Here is a 19103-nt window from a genome sequence, read left to right as displayed (position 1 = left end):
ATGAAAGAAAATAGTACTAATGGTTATAGACATTATCTGGGTTTGACTAAAACACCTCTAGATAAGGGACCAAAACACTAGTTGCCGTTGAGTCAGTTCTGACCAATGGGGACCCCGTGTTTGTCAGAGTAGAACTGTGCCCCATAGAGTTTTCAGTGGCTGATTTTTTTTGAAATAGATCACCAGACCTTTCTTCTGAGGTGGCTCTGGATGAACGCAAACTGCCAACTTTTCAGGGAGCAGCTGAGCGCTTAACAATTTGCACCACCCAGGGACTTCCTGGGTATTGGAAGAGAACTGTAGTTACAATGGAGTTAAAGCTCCAGAGACATCAATGGGAACCAACACGAACTCCTGCCTTATTAATTGGAGAAGAACCTTATGGTGAACTCTTTTAAATGAAACATATGTTTTCCTAATTTGTCTTTTAAAAAATAAACCTAGACTTTTGTGTATCATTTTTCCTTCAGTGAGTATACCTAATTAACATGTAGGTTTAATGTTTATTTGGCTCTATGTAATGTTTTTTAATGTGAATTCAAATGCTGATATTTATATAAAGTGCCAAGATTTTCATGCTCCTTTTGGGTGGTACCAACCACCCTGTATATGCCATATGTCAAGTGAGTTTTTAATATTTCAGCATTCCCCAAATTCGGCATTTACATTCTTGAAAGCACTTCCTTTTTCCCACACAGATCTAAACTTAGAGGTATTTGACCTTTTGTTTTTTAAAAAATGTTTGATGTTCTGACTATTTTCCACAAAAGATCTCTGTTCTCAAATTCATTCAATGGAGAGTATTCCTCAGTTCTTTTGAGAGGGATAAAAATCCTCTCAAGTCTGCCAGACTGAAGATCAAGGACATCACAGCACCCTGGAGTCTAAAGAGTTCAGAGTGATCATTATCCATGAAAGAGCTGGATGGGGATGGCGTATGTTTAAAACACTGGATGGACCCCTGGATTTGGAGTTAGAACTTGGGTGTTGTACTCTTGGCTTTGCCGCAGGGTGGCTGCTTTGCTTTAGAAAGGTTTGAATCTCTGTCTCTTCTGTGAGGATCTGGTAGGTTTTCTGGGACCAATCCAGCTACACTGTGGAATGTGATGTAGCATAGCTCTATGGGGACTCTTCCAGGATGTTGACCAGAAGCATTATCCAAAGGTGCACTAGAAAGTTGTTCTCTCCTGACTGAGTAGCCTGGCACAGCCAATGTGAGTGCTTCCTGAGGAGCCTCGTCTTGCCAGCTTTGGTCATTTTTTTATACCGATATATAGATGGATAGTTGGGTGGATGGATGGGTGGGTGGATGGATGGATGGGTAGGTGGGTGGGTGGGTGGATGGGTGGGTGGATGGGTGGATGGGTGGGTGGGTGGGTGGATGGATGGATGGATGGATGGATGATAGCTGCTGTTGAGTCGATTCCAACTCTTGGCAACTTTATGTACAACAGAAGGAAATATTACCCATTCCTGCGTCATTCTCATGATTGCCAGCATGCTTGAGTCCCTTGTTGTAGCCGTTGTGCCAGTCCATCTCACTGAGGGCCTTCCTTGCCCTTGTTGGCCCTCTAGCAAACATGATGTCTTCCTCCAGTGATTGATCCTTCCTGATGATGTGTCCAAAGCAAATGAGCCAGACAATGCTCTGTTTCCTGGGTGGCACAAATAGTTTGCACTTATCTATTAACCTGAAAGTGGGCAGTCCATGCCTACCCAGTGGCTCCAGGGAAGAAAGGCCTGGCATCTTAACACCAAATAATAATTCAGCTTAACCAGTAAAAAAGGTCTGCCTTGAGCATTACGCTCTTTAAAGAGCTATATAGACAGGATCAAATTGCCAACAGCAACTGGAAAGATTAGATAGGAACCTTAGGGGCAGTGAGTTTATGTTAATGGGGGAGGAACAAACAACTCAGAAAGGCAGGGTGAGAATGGTTGCACAACGCAAAGAATGTAATCAATGTCACTAAATTTTACATGTACAAACTGTTGAATGGGTGTATGTTTTGCTGTGTATATTCTCAACAACAGTAAAATAAATAAAATTTAGAAGGAAGAAATAAAAAAGAACCCATGTGACAATGATAACAATTAAAAAGAATGGAATTGATAAGAATGTTGACACATTATGAAAAATGTAATCAATGTCACTGAACAATCTGTATAGAAATTGTTAAATGAGAACCTAATTTACTGTGTAAACTCTCACTGAAAACACAAGAAAATATTATTAAAAGAAAAAAGAAAGAAAGGCCTGGCAGTTGCTCCCATAAAGGCTATAACCAAGAAAACGCTACAGAGCTCAGTTCTACTCTGTGATACATGGGGTCACCATGAGTTGGAATTGACTCAATGGCAACAGGTTTGGTTTGGTTTGAATTTTCAGAAGTAGATCACCAGACCATTCTTCCTAGTCTGTTCTTAGTTTGGAGGCTCCACTGAAACCTGTCCACCACAGGTGACCCTCCTTGTATTTGAAATACCATGGCATAGCTTCCAGCATCACAGCAACACACAAGCCACAGTATGACAAACTTACAGACAGATGTTGGCTTTACCCCTACACCAAAAATAAAAACCAGTTGCCATCCAGTTGATTCTGATTCCTGGCAACCCCATGTGTGTACTCTGACTGGAGGGACCCCCAAGTCTATTGCCTGGGAACAACTTTTAGACCATGAGCCAAAACTATCCCATGAAGTCACCTTTAAATAACAGTTTACCTCAATGAATAAAAAATGTCTGCCATGAACATTGCACCCTATTGAAGAATTACTTACGTGAGATTGAAATGACAACAGTAACTCTAAAGCAGGTGAGAACTTTTAAGGGGCAGAGAGTGTAAGTTAAAGGTGGTGAAATAATAGGGGCAAAGATAGTGAGAATGGTGACACAATGTGAAGAATGTAACCATTCTCAACTGTACATTTAAAATTGTTGAATGGGTGTATGTTTTGTTGTGTATATTTTCATCAAAAACAAAACAAAAACCGTGCTCTGTAAGGTTTTAAATGGGTGATTTTTTTCAGAAGTAGATCACCAGGTCTTTCTTCCAAGGCACCTACTGGGTAGTCTCAAACCACCAACCTTTTTTAGCTGTTGTTAGGTGCGATCAAGTTGGCTCCAGCTTGAAGTGACCCTGTGTATAACAGAACAAAACACTGCCCAGTCTTGTGCTCTTCTCTCAGTTAACATTATGCTTGAGCATATTGTCGCAGCCACTGTGTCAGTCCATCTCATTGAGGGTCTTCTTCTTTCTCGTTGACCCTCTACTTTACCAAGCATGATGTCCTTCTCCAGGGGCCGGCCCCTCCTGATAACATGTCCAAAGTATGCAAGACAAAGTCTCGGCATCCTTGCTTCTAAGGAGCATTCTTGCTGTACTTCTTGCAAGACAGATTTGTCCGTTCTTTTGGCAGTCCATGGTATATTCAATATTCTTTGCCAACACCATAATTCAAAGGTATCCTTCAGTATTAAAACTCAAGGCTTGAATTTTCTCTTCTATTCTTTCAGCTTGAGAAATGTCGAGTATGTTCTTTCCTTTTGGTTTTCTAACTCCAGGTCTTTGCACATTTCGTTATAATACTTTGTCTTCTTGACGTACCCTTTAAAATCTTCTGTTCAGCTCTTTTACTTCATTATTTCTTCCATTTGCTTTAGGTACTCTACATTCAAGAGTAAGTTTCAGAGCCTTTTTTGATGTTCATTTTGGTAAAGTGTATAGACTCGGTGGCACAACACATTAAGGAACACAGATTACTTTTTAACCATCTCTGTGTTGTGTTTTCATCATACATATATTTCATTTTAGTCATGGTATCCTTAGTAGATTAAAGATATTCATACTTTTGGTATTTCCCATAGGGAGATTCACAGGTAGTTTAGGTATAATTCTTTAGAATTTTTTCAACCAATAAATCTTCCTTGGATATGAATATGTATATTTTTACATAAAATGTATCACCACAGCTTTAGTGGCAAGGCTTTTTTTGTTTTTTTAAAACCATTTTTGAAATAATATTTTCCTGTGAAGAGGAATAAGAAAATCACTCTCTCATGGACATACTAAGGGAGACGGTCTTTTTTGTCCCCCAAGATAGCCTTAGTTACATACCATACTGTGGTTTGGGGCTAGGAAGGAGGAGGCAACTGCAAACCACAGCAAAGGGATTTCATTCATTTAACTGAAAGCTTTTTCCTCTCCTTTACCTGTCTTAAATCTTTCTGACAACCTATAAACTAATAAATTGTCCAGATTCCTCCAAGAAACTATTCATAATTCCATCATCGTTTATATAGTTCCCAGTCTGTCTTATAAACCAGAATATACCACCCTTAAAGGCATCTCCTTCTTAGTCTATACTACCCACTTGTCTTTATAGGTGAATGGGTTTGTTTTTCAAAGTCAGTGGACAAATCTTAGGTACCATGTTGTTATTCTACTTATTTTGTGTCTTCTAAGGACAGTTGCGGAGCCCTGGTGGCTCAGTGGTTAAGAGCTACGGCTGCTAATCAAAAGGTCAGCAGTTTGAATCCACCAACTGTTCCTTGGAAACCCTCCGGGGTAGTTCTAGTCTGTCCTATAGGGTTAGTATGAGTCAGAATCGACTCGATGGCAATGGCTTTTTTTTTTTTTTTTTTTAATTAAGGACAGTTGTAGCATCATAGAATGTTAGAAATGAGAGGTGTTTATGGGATCGTCTGGACCAGTATTTTAAAAAATGTTAAACAGCAAACCTCCTGTTTAAAGTGAAATCTTACAAGATTCCCCAAATTTAAGATTGATAAAAGCAGCACTATTCTGGTTAGGTAGGGCAGAGCTCCGTTCTCTCTGCTTCCTCTGCTAGTTAATCCAGGTGCCACAGGGTTGATTCTGATTCAAGGCAACCCTGTGTGTGTCAGAGGAGAGCCGAGTTCCGTAGGGTATCCAATAACCAGGACTTCCTTCCAAGGCATCTCTGGGTGTACTCAAACCTCTAACCTTTCGCTTACTGGCCAAGGGCATTAACTCTTCACACAACCCAGGGACTCCACATAACCTAGTTAAAAGCCTCTAATTTTCTCCAAGAAGCACTGGTGGTCCAGTGGTTAACCACTTGGCTATGAACCGAAAGGTCAGCGGTTCAAATCCACCAGCCACTCCACAGGAGACAGATGTGGCAATCTGCTTCCGTAAAGATTTATAGCCTTGGAAACCCTATGGGGCAGTTTTGCTGCGTCCTATAGTGTCACTAGAAGTCAGAACTCGACTTGATGGCAATGGGCAATGGGAATTTTCTCCAAATGAAAGAGAGAACTGAGACCTCTAGAGAGAAAAACCACTTGGTAAGCCCAACATTTTGGCGAGGGAAGAGGAATCTATTTTGTTGCCTTGAAGCTCTGGCATCACAAGAGACACGTGTGCGGAGTGCTGGTAATTCTCCAGCAGACCAGGAGACGGACCCCTTCTGATTCACCCCCACTCTTGCAGGATGGGCTCTTTGAAAAAAAGACAGTGAGATGGGTATGCAGGGTGTTCACTGGGGATCAACACCTGTAGAGAGGAGGAGGAGGGCAAGGGATTGTGCAGAGGAAAAAGACAAACTGTAACACAGGCCCAACAAAGCCATAGCCAACCTCGTGGGGAAGCTTTGGAGCATACATGGCACACTGTGGTGTCTTCCATTGGACTTTAATGGCCAGATCTTTCTGTCTCACCTCTCATCAGTCACCGGGAAGGGCACGCTCTTGAGAAAAGGAGCTTTCTGCAGCTGGAGCAGATCCTGGAGGAGCTGCCAGCTGGAGGCTGATTGCCCATAGCTGAGGCAACAAGTCCTCCTTTGAAGGAAGATCTAGAAAACACATCTCCATGGCCACTAGTTCTGGTGAACTCGAGAGATCGTGGAGAGGAAGGTGGTGGTGGCAGCTTTCCCAGCGATCTACTAGGCCATCTCAGTCTTCTGGTTGGGAGTGATAACATACTAAACAAATGTTTTCACAAATAGACTATTCCTTCAGATGGAGTCTCCTCTGTTTCAAGATGGAATCCTTATGGGCAACTTTCATTTTCTTCGTTGTCTCACCAGCTTTAATGACCATGTGGAAACACGTTGGGGCTTAATATGGCATAGTAGAAAAAGTAGCCGATTTGTAAGTGGGAGATTTGGGTTCCAGATCAGCCTCTGGCAGTTGTGTGACCAAGACGGAGTCATTTAACTTTTCTAAGATTCCTCAGTTGTATGTGAGGGAATACAAAATGAAACACTCTGAAAACTGTAAAACAGTATTTTAAATGCTTCTTAAATGCTGGGGTTCTCTGGGGTTGGTCCAGACTCTTTTCCTTTACCATTCCATTCTTTATTTCCTTCTTTCTTTCTCTCTCTCTTTTGATTATTAGTGTGAATTATTCTTAATGTTTAGTCTATAATTCCTCCAAGTATTTTCAAACCAAGGAAGGTTTTTTCCCTGCTAATCATCCTGATAACCCTTCTCTAGGACAGCTACTGCAAGTTTGCTCCCACCTGGAGCAGCCCATCTCTTTTTAGGTCATTTCTTTGCCACCATAACTTGCAAATGTGACACCTTTCTGAGGCCCAAACACATCAGTTTGTCAAAAACTACCTCTGCAGTATCGCACACACCACTGGGCTCGCCTTGCTCCAGTGCTTTCTTTGCTCGTCATTGTATTAGCCTCCTTTTTAGTCCTACTTTTTGCAATTTATTTCTTTTCATTCTCCACTAAGCCATAACTCTCTGGACCCAGATGTTATGACTTATTTTTAAAAAAATGTATTGTGAATTGTAGCATGCATGTAAAATCATATATGAAATGTAGATAGATGCTCAGTTAAAGACTGTTGGGGGACAGCCCCAGCAAGGAAAGACCCTCACTGTGTGTCCTGGCAGATAATCCGAAGAACTGACACGTAGCCCTTTTCAGATTCATATGTTTATTCAGGGAAACTTACTGACACGGGCAAGCAGCTGCTCTCTCGAGTGGTGTCTGGCTGGAGTGTTTTCCGCAACCACCTAGCAAGGGACCCAAGCTTATATGCCATTCCAGCTGGGACCAAGGCTCATCGTTTTCTCGCACGTCCTTGGGCAATCAGTATTCCCAGGCACTTCATGTCCAGGCCCAGATGTTTTCCTTCTTGTTGCTAAGGTATTCTTTGGCCTTGGCCACTGGCCCAGTCATGCCACTCCCGGCCTTGTACCTTAGCCAAGTCCATCCTGAATTCATCCCCAGAGCAAAGCTGACTCCATTAGGGAGGGGATGCATATAGCTGAATAGCATTACCCTACAAAGACCAATAATTTAGAGCAAGCATCTGTGTATCAACCACCCAGGTTAAGAAAGACTTATGATATATCTAGCCATTTAATTAATGCATGCTTATTGAGTGCCTACTTTGTATGCAGAATGTGGGGACATATAATGACAATTGAGAGATCACCTCGTTGTTGTTGTTAGCTGCTGTTGAGTCAGCCCCCAACTCATGGCGACCCCATGTACAATGAACCAAATGCTCCCAGGTCCTGCATCCATGATCAGTTGCAGATTGGACCGTGGTGATCCACAGGGTTTTCATTGGCTGATTTTTAGAAGGAGATAGCCGGTTCTTTCTTCCTAGTCTTAGACTGAAAGCTCTGCTGAAACCTGTTCAGCATCATAGCAACCCTCAAACTACCACTGACAGATGGGTGGTGGCAGTGCCTGAGGTGCCATGGATGGGAATCAAACCCAAGTCTCCTTCATGGAAGGCGAGAATTCTACCAGTGAGCCATCAATGTCCCCCAACAACAATGTCCTCCAGAGATCACCCAGTCTACGTAAAATAGCTCATCATCGCCTAACAGGAGAGAGAGAGAGACTGGCCAATCAATAATTGCAACATCTAAAGGTAGTTGCAGTGAGAAGTACAAACAAGATGTTATTGGACTTGTTACCTTTGCCTGGGAGAGTTAGAAAGGCTTCCAGAGGATGAGACTTTTGAACTGGGTTTTAAGGGGTCATTTGCCTGGGGAAGAAGAGCATTCCCAATGCTGTGCAGAGTCTGGCATTTTTTGAAAATTGGCAAATCATTCTTTCCCATAGCTTTCTCTCATTCTGTTGCTTGAGTCTGTGATACTCTTGTCTCCTGGCTCCCCTCTGACCGTGCTGGTCATTCAGTCTCAGTTTTATTTTGTCTCCAGCCACCACCCCCCCCCACCCCGCCACATAAATATTGGTGCCCCTGCAGGTGTTTCATTAGGACCTTTTCTTGCTTCATCCCATGTATCATTTATTTATTCACTCAACACAGATGAAGAAATGAGTAACAGCAGAGTCCCTCTCTCCACGGCAGTGGTCTTCAGAACCTTCAGCCTCCCTCAGAACCACCATGGAGCCTGTTACCATTCAGATTCTGGTCTCCTCCGGCTCAGTTAGAATCTTGGGGTCAGGTCGTCAAACATTAGTTCTGGTTCAAACCCCTGCTGAGAACTTGCCTTTCTACCGCAGGTATATTGAGTCAGAATCTACAGTTTAACAAGATCCCCAGGTGATTCTTATGTACAGTACATTTTGAGAACCACTGCTCTAGTAGTGGTTTTCAGAATTGGTCCCTAACCAGCAGCATTGGCATCACCTGGGAACTTGTTAGAAATGTAAATTCTCAGCAGAGGTTTGAACCAAATGAATCAGGTAGGTCCCATGAGTCTGCATTTTCAGCATGTCTCCAGGTATTTCTGATGCAGATAATTGAGTTGCACTTGGCGAAGCACAGGTGACAGGCTTCCTCTTAAAGAGACGGGAGGACTGTGGAACACTCAGGGGTCCTTTGGAGATGAGCTTTGCTGTCTACTGTTCTGGGCTGCCCTCTTGGCTCGCCTTCCTTGGGCCTTTCACAGGTCTCCCTGCTTCCAGCGCTTCTTTTGCTGTTTCCTCTTCCCCTTTACATGCTCCCTCTTGTCCCTGAGCTGTAGCCAAGCCCACTTTGTGCATCCCATGTCTCTGCTCCATACCACTCCCTCCCTTGGGCATAATCTGTGCCTTGGCTCAGTCTGTGGTGTATCCTAGGCTGTTGCTCGTCAGACAATGAAGGTAACATGCAAAGTCCATGGTCACTCTGAAAGCCCCAGCCTCACCTCTCTACGCTGTTCCTTCTAGGGGCTTCTTTGCCAAGGCTGGGGAAAAGGATCAGGAGCCCAGATCAAGCTGGGGAAGACCTGATCAGAGTTGGTATCACAGGCAAGAGACACTGTTCGTATGACTTGCACTCTCATTACCAAGAGTATTTGAATAGTTTTAAGACACGTAAACTGTGAGACTAGACATTTTCACTCAGAAAATGAAATGCAGGCATGTAGATATTCTCGTGGGAACTGATGCTGGCACGTTTGTCTACAAGTGTTTACTTGTATCTGGAGTCACACACATGCCCAGAACCTTGGGTCCATTGACTCCTCTGCATACACATGACAAAAATGTGTGTATGGATGGATAATTAGAAGACTTAAAATACTTGATTTTGAAAGCCTGCATTGTAGCTGCTCTGCTCAGAAAATTCCTAAGCTCCTGCGGGGTAATGGGAGTTCTAGCAAGTGTTTCTCTATCTGCTGGTCTCTTTTAGTGAAGCTCCCTTTTTCTCTCTCTCTCTCTCCTCCCTGCCTGCCTGCCTCCTCTCTCCCTCCCTCCCTCTCTCTCAGATAGCAGACAAGAGAGAGGAACTGGTGCGGCTTCCTCTGAGAAGCTGCCTGCATGTGCGGATTGGCAGCAGCCCGGGAGCTCCTCTTCCATCCATGCGGTGTTTTTGGAGGGAAATGCGATGTTGGAGCAGGGGCTGAGCTGGGCTGGGAAGGTGGCTGGGAGCTCAGGGAGGCCAGGATCGTGGTCTAGCCCAAGGCTGGAATCTCAGGAATGTTTCACCAGGATCTGCTCTGAGAATTCCCAGACCCCCATGGATTTTAGAATTTCCATGCCTTTTCTCCTCCACCTTAGCACTATCTTGCTTCCTTCTGAGATGGCCCCAGATCTGCGAGAGACATTTGAGAGAAGCTATTTATTAACAGACATGAAGAAATGGATTCTGCACTTGATTATTTAGCCATGATGTATCAATGATGATGGATTGGAAAGCAGTGTAAGTAACACAATTATATATGTTCCTATATAGTGGGATGGTCTATCTTACTTGCTTCTTTGTACTGTAACTTCTTCAGAGAATTTCCTTTTGAGAAAAGTGAAAATGAAATGTATAAAGTATTCCAAAGAAGTTAAGAGAGTCCAGATTATAAGAGTTTTTTCCGTTGTTCAGTTGACTGGCAGGATGCATACAGCTATATCAGAGGGGCACACCAACTATTGACATAGACTGCAAACCTCCCCATGCGGATGAGACTAAAACTGGAAACAAATGAACTACGTTTTCGAATTGACAGTCATTGCTATGAGCAGACTTATTCAAAGGTGGCTAAAATATTTGACATTGGCTCTTTTAGAATCACACATAGAATTTAAATGTGTTCTCTTTACAGGGGGGTACAAATGAAGTTAACCTAGGACTTTCAGATCAGGTTTTTTCTGGCTACAGAAATATGAGCTTGATTTTTCTGTGAACATTAAATGCCGACTATGTGTCCTTTTTGCTTCAGCTTTTCTGGAAACAGGGCACCTCCCCATTCTACAGTGTAATGTCTGTTCACTCCAGGGTTGCAGGACCTTGGAGAGTTGAAAGCCTAGTCATAGTGAGTCTCTGCCACTCACCTGTCTTTCTAGGGCTTGATTCGGGCACTAAAATTCCCAAAATATTCAGGGAGGAAAAAAAACGAAGTAACTTGAAGACCAAAATCAGTTTCTGTTTCACAGGAGAAAGAAACATCTAAATGATTAAAAAAATGAAATAAAAAATATGATTTGTCTTTCTTTGAAATTTGAAATAAGGTTTTTTAGAGAAAGAGTAACTTATGCTTGCTTGCTTGCTTAAAAAAGCAGTATTTTAAAGGAGACTTTTAAAATCATAAATCACTCAGGAAAGGACATCAAAATAGATTGCCGATTTTTTTATGGCCAGCTGCAACTTTTTCTGTAATCTATTTTTATACAATAGTGTCAACAATAGTGTCAACAATAGTGTCAACAATAGTGTCAACAATAGTGTCAACAATAGTGTCAACAATAGTGTCAACAATAGTGTCAACAATAGTGTCAACAACAGTGTCAACAGAAGTATGCCTGGCTTAAAACTTGCTTAGATTTGGAAGTGGGATTTCTGACAGTAACACTGTAACGGGCTTGTCTTAGCTGTCTTTGCCTTTTCTCTACCACATCTATAACCCCAGACAGGGTTATGCCCCTCCCACCTGCCCACTTCCCTTGCTCCCCCAGCCCCCATCCTTCCCTCTGAGTCCTGGAGCATCATGAAGGACCCTTCTAAAGATTCCCTTTTACACATCCTTCCCAGCTTTGGACAGAGAGACTACTGTAATGCAGCACACAGGGCTGCCAATTTTGGAATTGAATGAGCTCAGTTGATTCCTGAATATTAAATCAGTTCTGTGAGCAATTGAATGAGATCATCTCTTTCAAATCTGACCCAAAGTGGTCCTAACTTTACTGATTGGTATTTAGCATCCTCAGGAGCTGTAGCACTGAGCACCTGAGAGGACCAACCTAAGAGAAGACTGAACCCCCAAACCCCTGCCTGATTCTGCTAGGCAAACCCACCTAGAGCCACGCCTTTTAAAATATGTCCTTTGTTATCAAGGGGAATCTGAGACAGAAAACACATGTTGGTCACGTCACGTGAGTGCCTCTCTGCACATGAAGTGATTGTATCACAGGGGGAATACTTTGGATCTTGTGCTGTTTTGTTTTGGTTTCTTATTTCCATGGCTGCTGCCAGACTCATCTGGGAGAGGTTTGGAGGGGAGTGAAAAACCTGGAGCAAAGCATGCAGGGAAAAGGAAAATCATTCAAAAGCAAAGTCAGACCTGAATCGTTTTCTTACTCAAATCTCAGTTTCCATCCTTGTTTTTGGTTCCGTGATTGTAGCCTTCCTGGATTAGAGGAGAGTGACTCTTTTCATACTGCTTTTGGGTTTTGAGCAAAGAAGGGAAATTTCTCCAGAAAAAACATAGGGGGTGGGGAGAACCAAGTTTTTGACTTCCCACTCACTTTTAACAGAGCAGTCAGCTCCTCTCCCCCTCCCACCTTCTCCCCCCCCACCCCCCGCCACCTCCTTTCCCCAGTCCCTGCTTCTCTGCCTCTGAAGTGTCCTCCTGTGAACAGTGCCAAATCCCCCAGGAATCTCCTGTGTGTCCTATTAAGGCAAAAAGATGAGCCGCCAAGGGCAGGGTTTTCACAGAGAGTAGAGAGTGCTTTTCAGTGGCAGTGAGGACAGGGGCCAGATACGCTGATACCTGCACACAGTCTTTGAGAGAGCCAGCTGATTGTTATCAGTAAAACTGCTGAGCAATTAAAAAAAAAAATGCTGGAGTCCATAAAATACTGGAGTCAAGGTGAGAGAAAGAAGAGAGAGACAGAGAAGGAGGTGGGTGGTCTCTGAGGAGTTTCAAGCAAAGTTGTGTTAAATTCCCAGAAGATCTAAACTGATAATGCCAGATGGTTAAGATAAGTCTTAAACTGATCGATACCTTTTAGATAGAAGGGAGCTTTCATTTTGGCCTGATGTTCTGCCAAAAAGCTTTGCTGGAGATCAACTGCCAGTTCTCTCAGCAGCCTTTCTGTGTTACTATCCTCTCTCTCTCTCTGGATGTCCATCTTCCTTAACCAGAATTAGTGGGCGCTGAGTCGACTCCGACTCATGATGACCTCGTGTGTGTCAGAGTAGAACTGTGTTCCATCGGATTTTCAATAGCTGATTTTTTGGAAGTGGATCACCAGGCCTTTCTTCCAACTTGCCTCTGGGTGGACTCGAACCTCCAGCCTTTTGGTTAGCAGCCAAGTGCATTAACCTTTTACACCACCCACGGACTCCTCAGCTTCCTTAGCGACTGGTTATGTTCTGAAAAGTTGGGAGCTTGAGAGATGTTCTAAAACCAAGTGTGGTCTTCAGACCCTTAACTCTAAGGAAAAGTGCTTCCGTTAGCGTTATCCTCACTTTTCTTGCTAGACATGTTGTCTGAGTTCTAGGTTGTGCCCTGTGTCTGAACTAAATGGCCTCAGTTTTAAACCTGTCAAGATACTCCTCCTGTGAACCCCAATCCTTCCCAGTTTCATCTGTACTGCAGAGAATGTCCTCGTTCCTGGTGAGTTTTGCAACAGAATCATGACATGCTGACACAGTGCACCCGTTTTAACCTCATCTTCCATCTATTCCTGTTGGGGAAACGGCAGGGGAGAAAAATGCTGTCAGTAAATTTGAAGGAGAAAGATGACCTGTGGAAAATGACTCTGCAAGTTTTCCTGATCTGAGAAAAGAACTTACATTCTCCCCAGACACACATCTTTTCGCTTTCTCTGGGAGAAACGCTGTGAGGTAATGATCTAAATTCAGCAGAACCAGTAGTTATGATCTATATTTGGGTTATTGACCTGAAAACTACTTAGCTTCCCGAAGCTTCTATTTTTGCATCAGTAAAATGAGTGTAAAGTTTACCTCATGAGGCTCTGTGAGAATGAAATGAGATGATGCACACTGCTTAGCACAGTGCTTGGGCATATCCTCGCTGTGAATGCTGTCCTGGTATTCTCCTGTCCACATTATCAACAGAGGATCCAGATCCTAAATGATGGCGGGAATCTGGGGAAGTCAGGGGGACAGTGGGACAGGATGGAAGGAGTACTAGAGTAAGAGTCAGGACCTGGGCAATTTAGTCCCAGCTCTCTTAGTAACCACTTGTGTGACCTTGAGAAAATGACCACCCTTCTCTCTTGGGGAAACCCTGGTAGCATAGTGGTTAAGAATTATAGCTGCTAACCAAAAGGTCAGCAGTTCAGATCCACCAGGTGCTCCTTGGAAACCCTGTGGGGCAGTTCTACTCTGTCCTGTGGGGTTGCTATGAGTCAGAATCAACTCGACCGCAATGGGTTTGGGTTTTTTTTTTTTTTTTTTCTCTTGGGAAATACTTGCCTTTCCCTAAATGTGTTACTCTATCACCTTCCTCCACGTTAGCTCATGCTGGTCCCTGCATGGTACGGCCTCCTGGCTTCCTTCTCATGTCTAACTCCTTTCTTCTATGAAAACTTCCTTGGTCCCCTTAATAGGATTTGCCAACAAAGATGTCATTGTGTGCTTGTCTGCCTTTGTCCTTAGACTAGAGTCACCTAGAGAGTGACACCTCTGTCTTTAAGCTCTGTATTTGGTATCTAGACCAGGTCCCTGCTCAATAAATGTTTGCTGATGGGTGAGTGAATGAGTGAATGAATGAAGAATCCTTGCCTCTGTCATAGGTCCTGAGTGAAGACAGAATGAAATAATGTATGTGAAAGGCTTTGATGAGTGGAGGGCGCTATGCAGTTGTCTTCACTTTTAAGTTAGTCTGCGGCTCAGTGTGCTTTTAAGTACCAATATTTTTCGTTGGTTCCTTGGGTACTAAGATTTGTAATTTTGAGTGAAACAAAACATTCTCTTTTGTACTAACCTTGAGTGCAGGCTCATTCTTTGTCATAGAAGCAGGGCAGGCTTTATGTGGGACAGAGCCTGTGATGTTTGAAACTTCTGTGAACAACAAAACGTCTCTGAGCAAAAAAAGTCTCATTCCAAAATTAGAGATAAGGCTCTGAAAGCCTGTGCCCCTGGGAGGGATCGCTCTGATATTTAACTTCACCTGAGGTATGAGGGACTGATTTCAGATCCCTGCCTGCGAGTATGGATTTCTAGAAAGAAGACTTGGGTGAGAGAGAAGTGGCCCTGGTGGTGCAGCGGTTAAGTGCTCGGCTGCTAACCAAAAGGTCGGTGCTTTAAACCTACCAGCTGCTTCCCAGGAGAAAGATGTGGCAGTCACCTTCCATAAAGATTACAGCCTTGGAGACACTCTGGGGCAGTTCTACCCTGCACTATAGGGTCTCTATGAGTCAGAATCGACTAGGTGGCAACAGGTTTGGTTTTTCAGAGAGAGAGAGGAAGAACGGGGGCCTGAGGCACAAAATATAAATTATGCCTTCATAGTGGAGGCAGCATGGTCAAGGAAGAACAAGGACTTTTGCATCTCACAGACGTGGGTTTGGATTCCAGCTTCATACTAGGGTCTTTGCTATGTTTCATGAGCCCTCTCACTGGAGAGGGGTCCCCTGGTGGCGCAAATAGTTAAGCACCCAGCTGCTAACCAGAAGAAAGAGGCCTGGTGAGCTACTTCCAAAAACTCAGCCACTGAGAACCCTATGGAGCACAGTTCTACTCTGACACACACGGGGTTGCCAGGAGCCGGAATCGACTCAGTGACAACTAGTTTTGATTTTTCACTGGAGGAATGTTTGGGTTCTCTTCTGCTTCTCTTAGCAGTTTATTTTCCTCATGGGACCATCCAAGACTAAGGAGAATGACACTGAATTGTTCTTCCCCTCTGAGCCCACCCTGGAAGCCAGATTTGGGATTCCGTTTTTTCAGCAGAATGGCTTCTGGTTGCTTGAACTCTGTCTGCGATGAAACAAGATCTCTCCCTTGACATTAGCTCTGTGGGATGTTTTTCATTCAGAAAATGTTCTTTACAAAAAATAAAAGCAGGTTAAATAATGATGGTCAGTGTCAACGTCCAGTGCAAATGCAGATCCATCAGATGGCCCAGAGGATGACGTGATCATGTATGTGAATGTGCTTTGTTAGTGGAAAACTCTGTAGGGATTTATTTATATATTAATGCTGTGTGTGCGTGTGCATGTATGTGTGTGTGTGTGTAAAAGCCCCACTGCAGCTGCTTCTGCCATTAGAGTGACGACACTGTGCGTCTGTTGTTCACCTCTTCAGGTCCAGCCCAGGGGTTTGCGTAGGCTCATTTTTCACTTTCTTTTGACCCTTGGTTGTCTCCACAAATGAGCCACCTGCTGTAACTTGGTGTGGGGCTAGAGATGTGAGGTGAAGTAATGAGCCTGCAAGGCTTTGCTGTGCCTATTGGCTGCTCTAGAGGGAAATTGAGGAATACTGCAGAGCCACAAATCTGAGATGTCAGCTCATAAATATGTAAGCTCCTGGCTTAGGTAATAAGCTCCTTGACGGCCAAAACTGTCATTTGCACGTTCTCTTCAGCTGAACACAGAAGTTCCAGTTGCCAGAGTGTCCCTGGATACTGAGGACTAAAAGCTGGAGAGAGAGGTTGGGGAGGGGGAGCTGAGCTGATGGCTCTTTATGGATCTCTCGTTGGTCTCCACTGCTGCTGACCCCAACCCCCACCATTGGGGCTTTTCTCTTTGTGTTTCATTAGTAAGTGTAAGCAGAGATTTTGGATTGGATTATTTGGAATAAAGAGGGCGTATATAAATTAGAGATGGGAGAAATAGGTGCCAGCATTTAGCTTTTGGCAGCAGTGACTAAATTTGTGCAAATTTCAATCTCTGTTGCATTATTTTTAAAACTCTATCAGGAGCTTAATAAAAACCGATTCAGCAGTTTACTGTTCTTATATACTGTCAAGTCCGTTTCAATTCATAGCAGCCCCATGTGATACAGAATAGAACTCCCCTATATGATTTTCTAGGCCTTAACCTTTATGGGAGCAGATCTCCAGGTCTTTTCTTCATGAAGCCGCTGATGGGTTCGAACCACTAACCTTTTTGCTTAACAGCTGAGTGCTTAACCATTGTGGCACCAGGTCCTTCAGACCAAATTTAGGTTAGGAAGCAGATAATCAGTACACAAATATTATTGAACACCTAATTTTTTTTTTTAATATATTATAGGCACTTTGTAAGGTTTAGGAAATTTAAAAGTGATTCATGGAGAGGTGTGGTTAAGAGGCAAATTAATTCTACTATAATATGCTGTGGAAACCCTGATGGCATAGTGGTTAAGAGCTGTGCCTGCTAACTAAAAGGCTGGCAGTTCGAATCTACCAGGTGCTCTTGGGAAGCCCTATGGGGCAGTTCTACTCTGTCCTGTAGGGTCCCTTTGAGTCGGGATTGACTCAGCAGCCACAGGTTTAGGGTAATATGCTATGATAAGTGGCATAGTAGCTCTGTTAACAAAATGTTACGAGAGCATAGGGAAGAGAAGAATAAATTCTGATTTGGGTTGTGAGGGAGTCAAGAGTATTAGAGCTGGGACTGGAAGGATGAGTAGGAAGGGAGGGCATTTTAGGTAAAAGAATTGGCATGAGTCTCTTTTCATGCACAAAAGTATGGCTATCATGTAGTTATATTCATGCCACATCACAAAACTAAATTTTTTTCAGGTTCTCAAAATAGGCAGGTATTCATAATTATTGTTAGTTGTTGTCAAGTAGGCTCCAACTCATGGCGACTCCATGTACAACAGAATGAAATGTTGCCTGGTCCTGTGCCATCCTCATAATTTTCGCTATGTCCATTGTTGTAGCCACTGTGTATTTTGATTGCCTTCCAGCCTAGGGGGCTTATCTTCCAACACTATATCAGACCATGCTCTGCTGTGATCCTTAGGATTTTCTTTGGCTAATTTTCAGATGTCAATCACCAGGCCTTTCTTCCTAGCCTGTCTTAGCCTGGAAGCTCTGCTGAAACCTGTCCACCACGGGTGACCCTGCTGGTATGTGAAATACTGGTGGCATAGCTTCTAGCACTGTAGCAACATATAAGCCGCCAAAGTAAGACAAACTGACAGATAGTGGAATTATTGGATCATTTTAAATAAGATGTAAACATAATAAAAAAACTAACAGTATTAGGTAAGACCCCCATGTGTCTGTCAGTTTGTCATACTGCGGGGGCTTGTGTATTGCTGTGGTGCTGAAAGCTATGCCACCAGTATTCAGATACCAGCAGGGTCACTCATGGAGGACAGGTTTCAGCTGAGCTTCTAGACTAAGACAGACTAGGAAGAAGGACCTGGCAGTCTACTTCTGAAAAGCATTAGCCAGTGAAAACCTTATGAATAGCAGCAGAACACTGTCTGATATAGTGCTGGAAGATGAGCCCCCCAGGTTGGAAGGCACTCAAAAGATGACTGGGAAAGAGCTGCCTCCTCAAAGTAGAGTCGACCTTAATGACGTGGATGGAGTAAAGCTTTCGGGACCTTCATTTGCTGATGTGGCATGACTCAAAATGAGAAGAAACAGCTGCAAACATCCGTTAATAATCGGAACCTGGAATGTATGAAGTATGAATCTAAGAAAATTGGAAATCATCAAAAATGAAATGGAACACATAAACATCAACATCCTAGGCATTAGTGAGCTGAAATGGACTGGTATTGGCCATTTTGAATTGGACAATCATATAGTCTACTATGCTGGGAATGACAACTCAAAGAGGAATGGTGTTGCGTTCATTGTCAAAAAGAACGTTTCAAGATCTATCCCGAAGTACAATGCTGTCAGTGATAGGGTAATATCCATGCTCCTACAAGGAAGACCAGTTAATACGACTATTATTCAAATTTACACACCAACCACTGGGGCCAAAGATGAAGAAATAGATTTTTTTCAGCTGCTGCAGTCTGAAATTGATCGAACATGCAATCAAGATGCATTGATAATTATTGGCGATTGGAATACGAAAGTTGGAAACGAAGAAGGATCAGTAATTGGAAAATATGGCCTTGGTGATAGAAACAATGCTGGAGATCGAATGATGGAATTTTGCAAGACCAACGACTTCTTCGTTGCGAATACCTTCTTTCACTGACATAAACGGCGACTGTACACATGGACCTCGCCAGATGGAACACACACAAATCAAATTGACTACATCTGTGGAAAGACACGATGGAAAAGCTCAATACCATCCATCAGAACAAGGCCAGGGGCCGACTGTGGAACAGACCATCGATTGCTCATATGCAAGTTCAAGCTGAAACTGAAGAAAATCAGAGCAAGTCCACGAGAGTCAAAATATGACCTTGAGTATATCCCATCTGAATTTAGAGACCATCTCAAGAATAGATTTGATGCATTGAACACTAGTGACTGAAGACCAGACGAGTTGTGGAATGACATCAAGGACATCATCCATGAAGAAAGCAAGAGGTCACTGAAAAGACAGGAAAGAA

The 19103-nt window shown here is 43.3% G+C and overlaps 1 protein-coding gene across 2 annotated transcripts in view; it reads left to right on the top strand.

The window, feature by feature from the left end:
• The window catches only part of KIF26B (kinesin family member 26B), a 573188-nt gene that overhangs the window by 335610 nt on the left and 218475 nt on the right, over positions 1-19103 (top strand). Inside the window, exon 1 of one of the 2 annotated variants that reach the window (XM_049868603.1) lies at positions 9550-10106. The exons of the other annotated variant lie outside the window; for it this stretch is intronic. Within the exon in view, the coding sequence (XP_049724560.1) occupies positions 10084-10106 (23 nt within the window). The 5' untranslated portion in view covers positions 9550-10083. Of the gene's footprint in view, positions 1-9549; positions 10107-19103 lie in introns of those variants that run through there. 2 annotated transcript variants of the gene reach the window in all.

The sequence above is a fragment of the Elephas maximus genome, chromosome 24, assembly GCF_024166365.1.
Source record: "Elephas maximus indicus isolate mEleMax1 chromosome 24, mEleMax1 primary haplotype, whole genome shotgun sequence".
Taxonomy (NCBI): Eukaryota; Metazoa; Chordata; class Mammalia; order Proboscidea; family Elephantidae; genus Elephas; species Elephas maximus.
Note: the sequence above shows the minus strand (reverse complement) of the source record. Positions and strands in the feature narration are given on the sequence as shown.